The sequence below is a fragment of the Cylas formicarius genome, unplaced genomic scaffold (assembly GCF_029955315.1).
Source record: "Cylas formicarius isolate icCylForm1 unplaced genomic scaffold, icCylForm1.1 PGA_scaffold_10__41_contigs__length_53128322, whole genome shotgun sequence".
NCBI classification, from domain to species: domain Eukaryota; kingdom Metazoa; phylum Arthropoda; class Insecta; order Coleoptera; family Brentidae; genus Cylas; species Cylas formicarius.
The window spans coordinates 19,024,003-19,039,289 of NW_026844214.1; the positions used below are offsets into that span (position 1 = coordinate 19,024,003).

Consider the following 15,287-nt stretch of genomic DNA (forward strand, 5'->3'; position numbering starts at 1 on the left):
GCTTACACCACTTTAAAGGCAACAAACAATAAGCATCTTACCTCTATTGTCATAATGATCTATTCGCCACTTACCTTCAATTTATATCCAAACAGTATTAATCTCACATATTTTAATGATTTTCGAATATAAATCCAACATCAAACACTAACACCAAACTTTTAACATCTTTAATGAATACCATAACACATACAAACCAAAGTCTACCAAAATGTACCATCAAACCATAACAAAAATAAAATTCACCTTCCACCAGCGCTCTCTACAAAATACCAAGGTTAGTGTTAGGTCAGTTTTTTATCGTCTAAGACCATGGATTAAAATAAAGAAAAGTACTACATCCGCTCAGATGGGCTAAGCTACCAAGATCATTCGCCCAGTATTCGGCATTCATTAAAAAATCATTAATCAAGATACCAAATAAATAAGATTGAGTGTTTAATGTACACATAAGGATTATTTGCGTTTATAGATTTGCTTAATACTCTGTTATTAATTGTTAAAAATTGTTTATGTATCTTTACAACCTTCCCAAGGATGGTAACGAAACAAAATAGTTACTTTCTATTAGCGCTGTGCAACTCCTGATTAGGATACACAATGTTACAAAAAAAATTCTTTATAATTTATGTTACAATATTATGATTGAAACAAAGCTCAATTGTATTATATCGACACTCATACATTTTATTATTACTGAAATGATCTTGATTGCTGAAGGCTCAATCCAGTAGCTTTTTGGTGAATTCGCCAGATGACATCTTAACAGGAATGCAAAAAGATCGTTGCTGGTAACTTATCCCACTCGTAGATAGTATTTCCGTTGCACTACTATGATCGAATGTTACGTTTACGTAATATAAGTTAGCATATTTTATTAAAATGAACAATTATATCAAACTGCTACGGAAATAAAAACATAACCTTCAAACCTCTTTATAAAATCGCTTTATGAACCTCCCGTTACACTTATCAGTGTTTATATATATATATATATATATATATATATATATATATATATATATATATATATATATTCTCACGTATTGATTCACGGATGGAAAAATGTGATGACACTATATTCCGGGATATCATCCGTTCGCTCGTTGAACTCCGACTGGAATCCTGCATCCGACTGGAATCCTGCAGACGTTTCGCCAAAATCTCACTTGGCATCTTCAATGCTCGCGCTCCGAAAACACTTCGAACAACGAGCGAACGGATGATATCCCGGAATATAGTGTCATCATATATATATATATATATATATATATATATATATATATATATATATATATATATATATATATATATATATATATATATATATATGTCTTCCAGACCAAAAGGCTAGCTTGCGAAAAAAGCAGATGGCAAAGACTTTTTACAAACCGGTTATTTTAACAGAACCACCCGTTTTCACAAAGCTATAATTCCTATTCCCAAGAAAAGTAGCCGAGACTTGTTAAATGTTTGACTGAAAACTGAAGTCAACAACACAATAACAAAAACTAACCAAATGCTTTTGTGTGGAAATAAGCAAATATTTGGTTAGTTTCCGTATTTCTATTGTTGAGTTAATAGAATGGTTTGAAACAGGTCAAGCTACCATTTGGCAATAACGGATCACAGTCTAACATTTAACTCCTGTTCGCTGCCGCAGTCGAACGTCACCAAATTTACGATCTTCTTATTAATGCAGATGGATGGAAAAACGGATTATTCCACATGTACTGAAATTTATTATTAAGATCTAAACATTTTCTTTAGAAATAAAATGAAAAACTAACCAAACCCTGTTTTAGATTAGATAGAAATGACGTCACAGATGTATTATAAAATCTTAAATTTAACTTTCAAAAGTTCAAAGTTTAAATTGCCTCTTTGAAGCAACTCATTCCAGAAAGAAGGGATTTGAAAGTCTATTAAACAAAACACACAATTTTTTATCCAAGGGCATTTGAATATCTAATTGTTGAAGAAGGCATGGGTTAAAAATTGTTTATTATTAGGTTCTTCCAATTTTGATTCGGCGTCAGTAATATCGTTCTGGATCGCTTTAATCAGTTCGTCTAAGGAACCAAAGTCTCTCTCTGGTCGTAAATAACCTAGAATTACGACACTTAATTGCTTTCCATAGAAGTCGTCATCATAATTGTGAATGATATGTGTTTCCATTGACTTTTGGTTATTTTTAAAGAACGGATTCCATCCGATACTCATAACCATTTTTTGTACTTCGTCGGATTCGACTTTCGCAAAGCCATAGTAAACTCCGGTCGGCAGATCGTCAGCGAGGCTATTGACTACTTCAACAGAAAAATTTGCCGTAGGGATGCCTAATTGTTTAGATCCTCTGCCGAATCCTTTCACGACCTCCCCTTTAACGAATGTAGGAAAGTTCTTACTTGTCATTGCTTTTATTGCAAAAAAAATAACTGCGTGTTTAGACGCCTGCGCTGCCGTAACCTACAATACCGGCCAAGATATTTGCATATACAGTTTATGCACCAAGTTGTGTGATTGATAAAAAATACTTACCCTCAAAAATGCTTGGCGTCGCTGATAAGAACGTAAGTGATATAACTTTTATTAAAGCAAAACTATCTTATTAAGGCAGAGGTTATCATTTAACTATAAGGCAAATCGCATTTACGTCCTTCTGATGACCTCTGCAGCTCACCGGTTGGTCTGAATACGTAATTGTTATAACGATAGTGGTTATTTTATGAAACAATTCCCCCTAATAAAGATGTTATCCTTTCGATAACAAAAATACGTACCTGCTTATCTAATTTTCTGGATTTTATTTAATAATTTTGTTCCATAATTTCAATGAAAAATCCAATATTTGTCTAAAAATCTGGTCTTTTGAATAAGCTGTTGATGATAATTGTCTCAATTAAGAGAATGAAATTTGCGGCATTTCTGTTATTTTGGAACTTTCAGAGCACCAGGATTCGAGGAAAGACAACTTGTTTATAGTGTATGAAAACATGATAGGTAGGTAATTGTAGTTTTGTTCATATCCATTTTTTTTTCTTCACATCAAAATTACGTAAATGTCTATAACAGTAATTTGTAAAATCGTATGTTGTTTTTTTTTGGTGTAACTTAGAAATTTCGTAAATGTAAGATAAATATTGTTTTGCATAAATAATCATCACTACTAGTAAGGAAAAAGGTACAAATGTTGGATTGAATTATTTGCTGTAGAGGATGGGGGATCAGAAATATTACATTACATTTTAGGGCAATTCCTATGCAATTGTGTTTTTGGCAGGGTTGTTTTATTCCTAATTATCTTTAAAAAACTAAATAAACGATACCGGTTCCATCTCGTGAAGGTTTTTACGTGGTTTAGAATTTTTTTGTTGATATACAATACGATTAGTTGAATATTTATGTTTTATATTGTTTCGGCAGCCATCAGAGCCTTATCATAAGTAGCTTAATATCGTAAATATTCCACGCTTCTGCCAGTATCACTTTTGTTGATGTACGTAATAGTGGCTACATAGTGGACCGAAACCCGCAATGGCAACTTTACTAGAACGAGTACGTATTTTGTGAATATTTTCAGGAGTAAGTAGGTGATATTTTTCGACAGGGATGTGATAATTCTGCCATTCTCTCGATGCACATTACTATTATAAACTATATCAATAAAATATTTGTTCAATGTTGCTGCGATAAATATACTCATACGTCGCAAAATAATTGTAATTTCTATGTGCAATTTCTGTTAGTAATCTCAATATTCGCAAATAGGTACGTGTTAATTATTTGTGTTTAATCGGTGGGTGCTGATAAAATCGCTATTTATTATACCAATAACTTACCTATAGGCATTTTTTCGGAAATATACCGTGGTCGCGTTATTCTCATTGATATATACAGAGTGGCTATTTTTATTTGTCTGTCATACCTTGAGAACATAGAGATTTAAAAAACAAGTTAAATTCAGATCAAGCATTTTGTTTATTATATATTGTTAACTCTTGAGCATTGGACTTTTCAACAAACCTAAATCTTTAAAAAACAAATTGAGTTGAAAAACATCATCATGCACTCTACTTTTTTTTGGTTTTCGAAAACTGTCGCAATTAAATTATTGAAATGGAATCCCAATATTCTAATAATCATATTCCAGTTTAAACATTATTAAATATTTACTTACTTGCAAATGTATACATGTATACTAAAATAATGTGATTTTTTGAAAAACTTGATTTTATTTAGGAAACCACCATTTAGGTATAGTAACATAGCATGCTAAATATAATATTTTTATTTGTCTTCCAGAATAGTTGATAAAAACCAGTATTTTCTGTTTAATAATACAGTAAATAGCAATTAAGCTCTATATTATTCAACCCTCTTAACCCCCAAAATTTCAGCTTCTTACGAATTCAAACATGATGACAATGAACTTTTTATTGGAACTCATTTGAACACAAAATAATTAATTTCTGGAAAACTACTAATTATACAAACTCTCACGACTAGTTTTACTAATAATGTCCTACAACGATCGATCAGAAACAAGCATGATACCACAACGTACGAGATATTGTCAAGTGCCAAAGCATTTTCGAACGTGATTGCGTGACAAAAATGTATAGTCACTAGTCTGATCATGACTTTTGCGCGTAATTTCATTTGAACTCTTGGTATTATAACTGTTACGGGTATTAACGTAATTTGCGTATATTAAGGAATCAAATAACTTTTATTGAAAATTTGTTTTCATTTTATATGCGGAGCATACGATACTTAAATATATCATACATTTTTTAACACGCGATAATACAGTCAAATATTCTTAGTATTTATAGCGAAAAATATTTATTATGCTTCACCTTCACATTGTTGATATTAATCCATAGTTTTCTTTACTATTACTAATTTACTAATTTATATTGTAGCAGCAGATTTAATGATAATAAACTAGCCTAGAGCTCTGTTAAAAATTGCATAAAGAATAAACATTAGCGAATAAATATACAGGGTGTTAGAAAGACGATATTTAATTTATTTTCTGTTAAAGCCACTTTAGTCGCCTAATAAAAAAAACTAGTAGTTCAATAAATTAACTAACCTTGTAGCTTCAATTATTTAAAAGCGATAGTGCTTGAGTTTCCTCGCACTGTATAAACTTTCTTCTATGATATCGCATGGTCGACGAAATAAAAATTGTCCCTACAGGCTCCGTATTTTAAGAGACTAATCAAATGTATCAAAGTCTTAATTATAAATCATTAGCCATTAATTCATTGCAGTACCCTTGATTTATATAGACATGTTATCCAAAATCACGAGCATTGTTGCCTATATATCTTAGTTTTTTTTCCAAACAAGGTACCAGGAAGATCTCTGCTTTAATTTACTTAATGTATAAGAAGAAATTGGGGCACATTTCGTTTGTCAGCTTATTGGCTTTATGATCGGTAGGATTAAATCAAAAAATATTTAATTACACTTTTAATAACTCATTTTGAAATGTTAACAACGAAAATTCACTAAATATAATTAAATCAACTAAAATTAGTGACAAAAATGTTAGAACGCGATGGTTAGCGCTTGGACGACTTAAATAAATTACTTTTGGATTAAGTGGTTGGTTTGAATTTATAATATTTTTATGAATCACTATGTTTGACACCCAATCATGCCGGTTTGTGCAAAGAGCACATTGGCATGTAGGTCATATATGTATGTGACACCTTAAGTCCTTTGTGTCTAGTGATTAGGGATGTCTAAAAAATTCTTTTATTTATTTATATTAGTCCCAGTTAATAATAATCCGAGTGCACTGCTTTAAAACTTTGTCATTAACAAATAGATCATTCAGAACAGCTGAGCGATAGGGACGCTGGACAGGGATATAGAACTGAAAATCCAAATAAAAACACACAAATTTTACTTTATCACTAAGAAGGTATTTTTTTTAATGAAAATTGATAAAAACTAAAAAAATTGAAAAAAGCTAAAAAGGAAAAATATGGAAAAACGTCTTGACAACACGATTTGATTTGTGTCATTGTTAATGTGTGATTGGATGATACTTGGACGTTTTGCTACTTTGATCCAACACGTTTCCAAAAATTTGTCAAACTTTGCTTTATTGTTAATCCTTCTGAATTTACAGAACGCTCGAGAAAATTCATCCGCCTCATTCATTAATTAAAAAAAAATAATTGAAAAGATAATAACTAACAAAAGTGACCAACTCACCTTTATTGGTGTATCCTGCATGTATACTGAGAGAAATTTCATTCGCAGCGTGCATTGGACAAAAGTGGTCCATTTTGCCTCTTTCACCAAAAAAGAACGAAATTAATGAAATTATGCAGCCAAAAGTATTTATTGCTGTTGCTAATAGGTTTTTTTTATCAATTTTCATACAAAACGTTTACTCTCTGAGTGATATAAAATATCACAGGGATTATTGCTTAATTGGAGCCTATATAAACAATCTGTTAAAGAATTTTTGAAAAATCTCTGATATTAGCAATAGGTATACCAAACGCACATGCGCATGTATATTTTTCCCTATTTCTAAAAATCAACGTATTTTGAAATTAGGTCAAAGGTCATGCGAGAAGCGGCAGCGACTCCAAACAGTTTCTCGAAGCGACCAAAAGGGACGCCCTTTTGCTCCTACAAAAGGAACTCGACAAACTTCTAGATACTGCATCGCCTATGCACAAAGATCGCGTTCAAAAAGAATTTCAAGGGTTTACCAATTTGTTTGAAAGGTGTGTGATAAGCTATATAAAGAACTGTTAGTATTTTCGCGGCGTATGTCATAGTTTTGTGTCTTTATTCAAACAAATTTTTTGTTCACATCTGATAAGAACTTGACTAAACCCAGCAAAATATTAGGAAATTTATCGATAAATATTCTAGGTAACGACAATATTTTCAGTTTTTAAGTTTCTGTGTTCTGAGGAAAAAAATTGTTACTCTATCTTTAAAGTCACCGAAAATATTATGGTTTCCAGCATTAAAAATCATTTCCTCTTTTTTTATTTTGCATCAGAAAGAAAAAAATTGTTACACCACTATTTTTTGTTGAGTAAATAGAGTGAAATTTGAAAAATTTCAAAACTGAATCAGATTTTGAAGTCATGAAAATATTTTTATGTCATCGCAACAATTGAGAAACTGAGTGTCCCTTCTAATTTTTGTTAACTTTCGGTGCTCTCAGCAAGGAAGCATAAGTGGACGTGAGTTGGTAATAGTAGTAAACTGAGGTGTATTTCTTGGTTTTCTAAATATGGAATATATTAATAATCAAATAAAAAATCCGATCAAAATGAATTAAGTATATTCAACTCATTTTGCAGGTTCTTACAGGAAAGTGGTCCCTCTGTTGATTGGAATAAAATAGAAAAATTGCCGCAAGATGCCATCAAAGATTACGGCTCCCTCGAGACTCCTACAGCCGATATTTTGCACGTAATGCTCAATAAACTCGTTGTGGTAAAGTTAAATGGTGGTTTAGGTACATCTATGGGTTGTCACGGTCCGAAATCTGTAATTAATGTTAGAAACAACCTGACATTCCTAGATTTGACGGTACAACAAATCGAGGTAAGCAACATATGTGTTCGAATTTGGATAAAATATACACCATTTTTTGTTACCTTATCCCGCCCAGCAGGACGAGTATGGTCGCCACGGAATTTCTTATTTTGACAGACTGTTATCTGCCATTCCTATAACAACCCAGTGTTACCATATAGTTGAAAAATACTTTCTTGAACTATTTTATGTTAATTTGGATAAATGAGTTCTCAGTAATAATAGGTGGACTAAATACTAAAACGTAGCTATTTAGTCAATTTATCTGGTATGTGACACTTTGTTTATAAATAAACTGGCACTGACTTCAAACAATTTTTAGTCATTATTAACAAAAAGAAAACATCTAAGTTAGTTAAAATTGGATTGCCCTTATCATATTTTCAATTTTTAACATCCGGAGGTATCGGCAATTTGATCCGATATGCTTTACAGCATGCATATTGTCTAAAATAATTTAGAAACAAAAACGACGCCGATAGATGGAAGAGATAACTTTTTAGTGTTTTCTGTATTGAAAACAATAAATTAGTGATTTTGTAGCAACAACCATTTGTAGCTCTTGAAAAAAATTTAGGAGTGAAATAGACGTAAGGTTTGACATTATAGGATTGACTAGTTTTGTGATTTGTGGCAAAAGCGCGACACCCGAATTACTTTTTTCTACTCACTACTCTAAAATAAATATGTCATTTTAACAGATGTTCACCAAACACTGTCGTCGGGCACTGATGATATTTTAACGTTTGTCAGTTCTCATGATCACATCACACGTCATTCAATGAATGTACAGTCGTAAAAAAAGTATGGTATGCCAAACTCCGTCTCTGAGAGACTTATGACATACCCTGTATATCATAAGTCTCCTAAACTTAACCAAAACTAACTGGCCTTATTACATATAAACAACTCTTATGTGTGAATCCTGACTTTCATTTTTCTTTAAGCACTTAAACAAAACTTATAAGGTAAATGTGCCGCTGGTCCTGATGAATTCGTTCAACACGGACGAAGATACGGAAAAGGTTGTAAGGAAGTACAAAAATTTGCAAATTCAGATTCACACTTTCAATCAATCCTGTTATCCGCGTATTAACAGGGACACTCTAATGCCTGTGGCCAAAAATTGTGAAGTTCATAAGAATATAGAAGCGTGGTTTCCTCCCGGTCACGGCGATTTTTACAGGTAAGAGTAAGTATATCGATTAAGTCATTTTAAATTTCGACAATAATATAGCCGCTTACCATTCACCAAGTACTTTGCACCTTGGAAGCAACAAAGTTACGACATTTTAAGGAATTGATATCAAAAGTGTTACGGTATTCCTACGGTGGCTCAGAGTGTTTAGGGTATATGGGCGTTTAGGTCAAGTATCCTAACTGGGCTTGATTGTGATGGTTTATATTAAGAAATCTAAACCATATTTTCAGTTTTGTTAGAAAGGTCCTTGGTTTTGGTTAGTTTTAACATATTAACTACCTATAAAGTGTTCCGTTAAATGTGACTCTTGTATCTTGTTTCAATATTGGTAAGAATTTCCTAAACTCTGCTACATTTTGTTGATGTTTTAGATTTTGATTTAGATTTGAGAGTATGAAGCAATAAACAAAAAGGTGCAAAACTCCTCAAATCGATTTTACCTATCTTGAGAAAATAGTTGAATGAATACAAAAAATATCAAATAATTTTAATTATACTTTAATTTTATTTATTAATTTGCTTACTATTATTAGTGGTAGTCGTTGTGAATAAACAAACTTTTCACATAATTAACTACTTTATTGTATTTCCCGCGAAAAAGGAAACAACATTTTTAATCGCCTCATGTCATAACTTCTGACTATTTATTTATTGACACCTGCCTTCTTGATTACTTATTTGCATTTATTAAACTATATTGAGCAAGCCTACGCAATCTAAAAGGGTTACATCGAATGTTGATATTGTTAATGTTGTTCATTGTTCGCGCCTCGCTACAGGTGCTTAGTGCTTATATTAGTACATCGCAACACGAAACTCTTTGACAAATATGACACCAGCGTATCATTTCTTATAGTCTCGGTATATCCTTGATACACTAGAAGTTTAATCTAGGGTGTCTATTCGCGTAATCACGTAATTAATAACTGTCTAAGATCGAAGAATAATTCTTAATATTCATAAGAAAGAATCAGCTTCAGGCACTTCCATATAACCCGTCTCAGTGTTATCGTTGAGGCACCCATGTTATTATAGTTTTAGTTAACCACCTCTTGAAAAATAAAGAAAATACGGTAGAAAAAGTAATTGAAAAAAACATAGAACTTTTTTTCAATTATATTTTTCTTTAGTTAATTAGTTATTTTACGCTATTTGCAGACAACCCCGGATATATAGTATATTGCAATTATTATGCATTGTTTGAAGTTTGAAGTATATTTTAGGAGTTTCCAGAGTTCAGGGTTACTTACAAAGTTTATTCAAGAAGGACGGGATTATTGTTTTATATCCAACATCGATAACTTAGGAGCAACTGTAGATCTAAACATTTTGAATTTGTTGATGAACCCCACAGAAAAGGAACACGAATTTGTAATGGAAGTTACTGATAAAACAAGAGCGGACGTTAAAGTATGTACATTAATTAAGTAAACCGCGTTTTATGAGTAATGGTTAATTATTTCGTGTAGGGTGGTACTCTGATACAATATGAAGAGAAATTAAGGCTGCTAGAGTTAGCTCAAGTACCCAAAGAGCATGTGGACGATTTCAAATCGGTTAAGAAATTTAACTTTTTCAACACTAACAATCTGTGGATCAAATTACCCGGTAGGTAAAAATAAAAAATCAATACGAATAATATGTCTGGAAACTGGAACCTGTGTCTGGAGAAGATTCCAACCACCACATTAATTATAATACATAATTTTATATACAATCATTTTTATATGAACAATTAAAAATTAGAAATTTAAAATTAATAATTTAATCGAAAAAATAACTCCTTTGCAAGTTTCGTTAAATTTTAGATTTTGATTACATGTACAGGTGTTCAAATATATATATATATATATATATATATATATATATATATATATATATATATATATATATATATATATATATGCATTTCATTTCATTTCATGACTAACACTTTAAAAAGCTTCTCTTATCCTCTGTTTGATATTGTCTTTTGTTGTGGAAGCAGTTTTATACACCTGGTCTTTAACATATCCCTACAGAAAATAGTCCATCTTTGTTACATCAGGGGATCTAGGTGGTTATCTAATCGGACCACCTTTTCGTAGCCATTATTTACGAAATAAATTATTTAAGTAACTTGGAACTTGATTGGTATGGTGTGCAGGAGTTCTTTTGAAATGGCTCTTAACATATTTTGCAACCTCTGCTCGAAGAAAGTCTCAGTGTACTTGCGTATTCACTGTATTTTCAAAAAAATAAGGCGTTACAACGTTAACATTATGGAATGTCGATTCATTAAAAAAATCATCTCGCTCAAAACTTCTTTCTTGTGCCCCCATTCACAAAATATTGCTCTAATTTGATAATCATTTTCATTGGATTGTTGAGTTAGAAATTATTAAGTTTTGGGACATTTGTCGTACATTTGTGGATTTTCTCTGTAATACTTGAAATTAATTTTCCTCATTCACTACAAGAGTGGTCGCCAACCTCTTAAATGTGTTGAGCTACTTTGTTAATTTTCTAATAAACCGTGAGCTACCCCTATGACATTCCTATGACAATTAGATTTTTTTTGTGGAATTTTGAAGCTTCTCTGATTTTTGCAGTTTGTATTATTAAAATTAAATTCGTTGTGAGACCGACCAGAATTGCCTCCGCGAGCTACCGGTAGCTCGCAATCGACAGGTTGGCGACTCTTTTGTTCTTTCCATACGCAAAACTTCCAGTTCGAGTAAAACGATTCTTCAAATGTTCAAGAGTTGTTTTAGAGGGCTGCCTTCTATCGGCATACTGTTCCTCGTAAATTTTCGTAGCTTCTTTCTTCAAAAAATTCATGGTTGAGTTACAAGTTAAACAAGTAACAACAAATTAATTGAGAAAACTTATAGAAAATTGACAGGTTTGACGCGATCTAAAAAACATTATTTTATAGTTCAATAATATTTTGGGCTTTAAGATTAAGATAAAATTACGAATTTCTAAATTAATGGCAAGAAAGAATATATTTTTTTCTCAAAATTAAAAATTTACCTATTTATTTTTATTTTTGTTAACTTATTTCGATATTTTCTCATAATTTCTGAGCTTTATTCATAAAAATGTATCTCATAAGTTTAGGAGAATGCTTAATAAAATCGAAAGAGCATTAATAGGAGTAATTCATGGGAGAATGATATACAGGGTCTTCCATTTGTATAAACGGTTCGAATTAACTTTAAGACAAATATAGGATAAATGACTGTACTACTTTATAAAATTGTTGGCATAAAATTACAGCTCTCGGAAATCGCGTCAAAAATGTAAAGTGTAAACCCTGCATATTTGAAAACAATTTTAATTTTTTTCTTTTAGTCTTATCTATAATTTTTGTACTTAACATTTCATTTCTAAAACAAATAATAAATGAGATTTACACACTATTTAATTTCATATCTCGGTTTCAACCAATAAGTTCAGTTAAATCAACCAATAGTATCTACCAGTGTTCAACAACTAACGGCACTGCTGACATTTTGTCAATCTGACACATCAGTTGGGATGTACTCTTCTTATGGCATTATTTTTTCAAATTGGACGAACTGAGATGATTTTTTATATGTTTCTGGTTCAAGGATGCAAAATATGATAAATTATGCGCATCAGTTAAATATAGTAAAACCAAGTGTTTTTTTTATTTTCAAAGAAACTTTCACAAGTTACTGTGGCTATGAAAATGTACTTTTGTTTTTGGGCTCGTCAAATTGCGGTAGAAAAAAATATAAAAACGAAATCTTCAATTTTTGGTTTTCTCGAATATCTCCGGAAGTAGTCCTAAGTTTAAAAGTTTCTTGAATTATCCTGTATACAAATCTAATTGCTGCTAATAGCTATTTTCGTGGAGTCAATCCCGAACCTATTCTAAATGTAACCAGAATAAGTGATTGAATTTACCAACGCGCATGCTCATGGTGGAAACAATTTAGGCGTCCGCGAACGTACAGCAAAGTTGAATGTTTAGATACGAATTTGACAAGTAGAAAGCAAATAGCATTTTCTAATAAAATCAATTGAAGAAGAAAAAAAGTTTTACAAGACCATTGATTTTCAATGTAACCTAATGCATTCAAATAAAATATTTTGTAGTTATTTCAATTGTAGTATTTTCAAATGCTCCTTCAACTTCCCAGTTGAAGGAGCATTTAACGGAAACAGGTTGGGATCTGAATTTTCTGGATTGCATGCATAACGTAAAAATATCTAAAATTGAATATATTTTACATTTTCTGAACTATTTATTAGTCTTCTTGCCTTGCCTTAATTTTGGTCGAGTTAGAATGTGTTTTTCTACTGATTCGATTCGAAAAATCAATGCACAGATTTCAGAATCTGTTGAACTTGGTCCTTCATGGGCGAACACAGAATTTTTAATCCAGATACGTAATTTTCTGTGAACAGCCAACTTACTAATGTGCATGCATGCCTTTTGGATCCGCTCCGCGAAAATACCTATTATTATATTACTATTTACGAAACTTCTGGATTCCTCCTGAGAACTTAGTTTCATCGAAGCTCTGAAGAAGCCAACAGGATGATTGGCGAAACGTTAGCAAGTTCGACTCAACAGCAACAACTGACGCCGGAAGAATCCAGAAGTTTCGCAAATAGTATTACAGTAGCTTGTGGAAGTTTCTTTGAAAAATTACATATTATTATACTATTCAGTTGCGTTCCCAAAACTGCGCAGTGTAGCCAGCAGAGTAGGAGCTGTCGATAGAGGCTCGATTCCCATCGGTTAACAAAATATTTCTTGCGACACGACATATTTCTGTGAGATTTTACTGTTGCGCAGGCTCGTATTCCGAATGCGTTATCAATCCGCTCCGCGAAAATACCTAATATCAAATTGCCCGACACTAATACCTTATTTAAATGAGTTTTTATTACATAGCAAATAACATAAAAAATTTGCCGAAATAACTGAAGAATTAGACTAGTCCCTTATCTCAAAACAGTGGCACATGAGTCATCAATATTCTTTCCAGCCATTGAACGAGTTCTGAGAGAAGATAGCCTGAATCTCGAAATAATCGTAAACAACAAGACTCTGGTGAATGGATTGAACGTTATTCAGCTGGAGACTGCCGTCGGTGCAGCCATGAAATCGTTCAACGGAGGTATCGGTGTGAACGTTCCCAGGTCTCGTTTCTTGCCGGTAAAGAAAACGTCGGATCTGTTACTCGTCATGAGCAACCTGTACAACCTCAAGAACGGTTCGCTGGTGATGTCACCGCAGAGGATGTTTCCTACTACACCCCTAGTCAAGCTCGGAGATAATCACTTCGCCAAGGTTAAAGAATTTTTGTATAGATTCGAAAACATACCGGATATGATTGACTTGGATCATTTGACTGTGTCCGGAGATGTTACTTTCGGCAGAGGGATTACGCTTAGGGTATCTATATCGCCGCCTTTATTTTAGTTCTTGCTTGAATATTTTAATTTTAGGGTACTGTAATTATTATTGCCAATCACGGAGATAGAATAGATATTCCTTCGGGTGCGTGTTTAGAAAACAAAATCGTATCCGGAAACCTTCGCATATTAGACCACTAATTTTTTTGTTATATCGGTTCCAATTAAAATTGTAATCATTAAATTTTGTGAATTATTATTGTGCTGTTTTATTTAATTATATTTTCTTCCTTATACCTATAGAAATTGAAGCATCAATAAGTAATTTAAAGACCAAAATAATCTTCTTTTTCAAGAGATTAAAGTTATTTTTTAAATTTGAAAAAGTGGATGTTATCATGTCCGAGACTTAGAATAAGGGTTTAACTATAAAATTATTTCTATGTCTAGCACAAGGTCAACACACTGTATATTATTTTGTTCATTGCCCATATTAAGAAGATGTGTTCAAATAATCCACCCCTTGGCTGAAGACATAATTTGCACTATTTAGCTACACAACCCAACATCATTAAAGATTGCCTGCTTGCAATGCCTGCTGCTCCACGTAGTAAAGTCTACCATATACATTTTTATATCCCATTATCAGTTGTACAGTTTTCTAGTTGCTTGTCCAAATATATAAAGCAACCAAATAAAAAAGAGAACTAGTTGGCAAATTAATAAAATATTTTTTATTTCATAAAATGAGGATCCATATATTCAAAACAAAGACTTTGTCGCTATTTAACATAAATGACAAGACAATGGAATGACTCGGTGAGACTTGGGTTTACCTAACGGTCTTTATTAAAATTTGAGCATCTAGACTTCTTAAAATCTCATATTGATGGTTCACATGTTTATTGCACCCATATTCCTAGTTTAAAAAAGAAATAAGATTGGAAGCTTTTTATTGAGTCATTCCAGAGAAGCCTTCAAGCTGTTCCTTTGCACGACAGAAATATTCTTGCTTCTATACTGGCCGGGAAGTAGTGTTTCAGAAAATTAAATTCTAGGACTATAGATCAGTGATTTGATTGACTTAAAAATTGTAGAAACAGATAGTAATATTAATCCA

At 32.1% G+C, this 15,287-nt stretch overlaps 3 protein-coding genes across 7 annotated transcripts in view; 1 reads left to right on the forward strand and 2 right to left on the reverse strand.

Moving 5' to 3' along the window:
• LOC132708339 (steroid hormone receptor ERR2) overlaps nt 1-254 on the reverse strand; it is a 28,320-nt gene extending 28,066 nt beyond the window's left edge. Inside the window, exon 1 of the mRNA XM_060680623.1 lies at nt 75-254. The gene's annotated coding sequence lies outside the window, so the exon portion shown is untranslated. The remainder of the gene's footprint in view (nt 1-74) is intronic.
• A 1,465-nt stretch (nt 255-1,719) lies between these two features.
• Nucleotides 1,720-2,943, reverse strand: LOC132708342 (riboflavin kinase). 2 transcript variants are annotated; one of them, XM_060680628.1, is made up of 3 exons: nt 2,784-2,943; nt 2,542-2,691; nt 1,720-2,469 (listed from the first exon to the last, which is right to left on the reverse strand). In XM_060680628.1, exon 3 carries the CDS (start codon nt 2,413-2,415, stop codon nt 1,969-1,971), a length of 447 nt encoding a protein of 148 aa, XP_060536611.1. In that variant the 5' UTR covers nt 2,416-2,469; nt 2,542-2,691; nt 2,784-2,943; the 3' UTR covers nt 1,720-1,968. The 2 variants fall into 2 exon arrangements, with proteins under 2 accessions (XP_060536611.1, XP_060536610.1); XM_060680627.1 differs by having other exon boundaries at nt 2,542-2,943.
• Nucleotides 2,442-14,426, forward strand: LOC132708338 (UTP--glucose-1-phosphate uridylyltransferase). Of its 4 annotated transcripts, none has more exons than XM_060680616.1 (9): nt 2,470-2,573; nt 3,427-3,558; nt 6,589-6,761; nt 7,353-7,599; nt 8,538-8,776; nt 10,015-10,201; nt 10,261-10,399; nt 13,798-14,207; nt 14,261-14,426. In XM_060680616.1, exons 2-9 carry the CDS (start codon nt 3,538-3,540, stop codon nt 14,366-14,368), a joined length of 1,524 nt encoding a protein of 507 aa, XP_060536599.1. In that variant the 5' UTR covers nt 2,470-2,573; nt 3,427-3,537; the 3' UTR covers nt 14,369-14,426. The 4 variants fall into 4 exon arrangements, with proteins under 4 accessions (XP_060536597.1, XP_060536599.1, XP_060536600.1 ...); XM_060680617.1 differs by lacking the exon at nt 3,427-3,558 and adding an exon at nt 2,950-3,003 and having other exon boundaries at nt 2,475-2,573; XM_060680615.1 differs by lacking the exon at nt 2,470-2,573 and adding an exon at nt 2,985-3,003.
• Nucleotides 14,427-15,287: the final 861 nt, after the last annotated feature.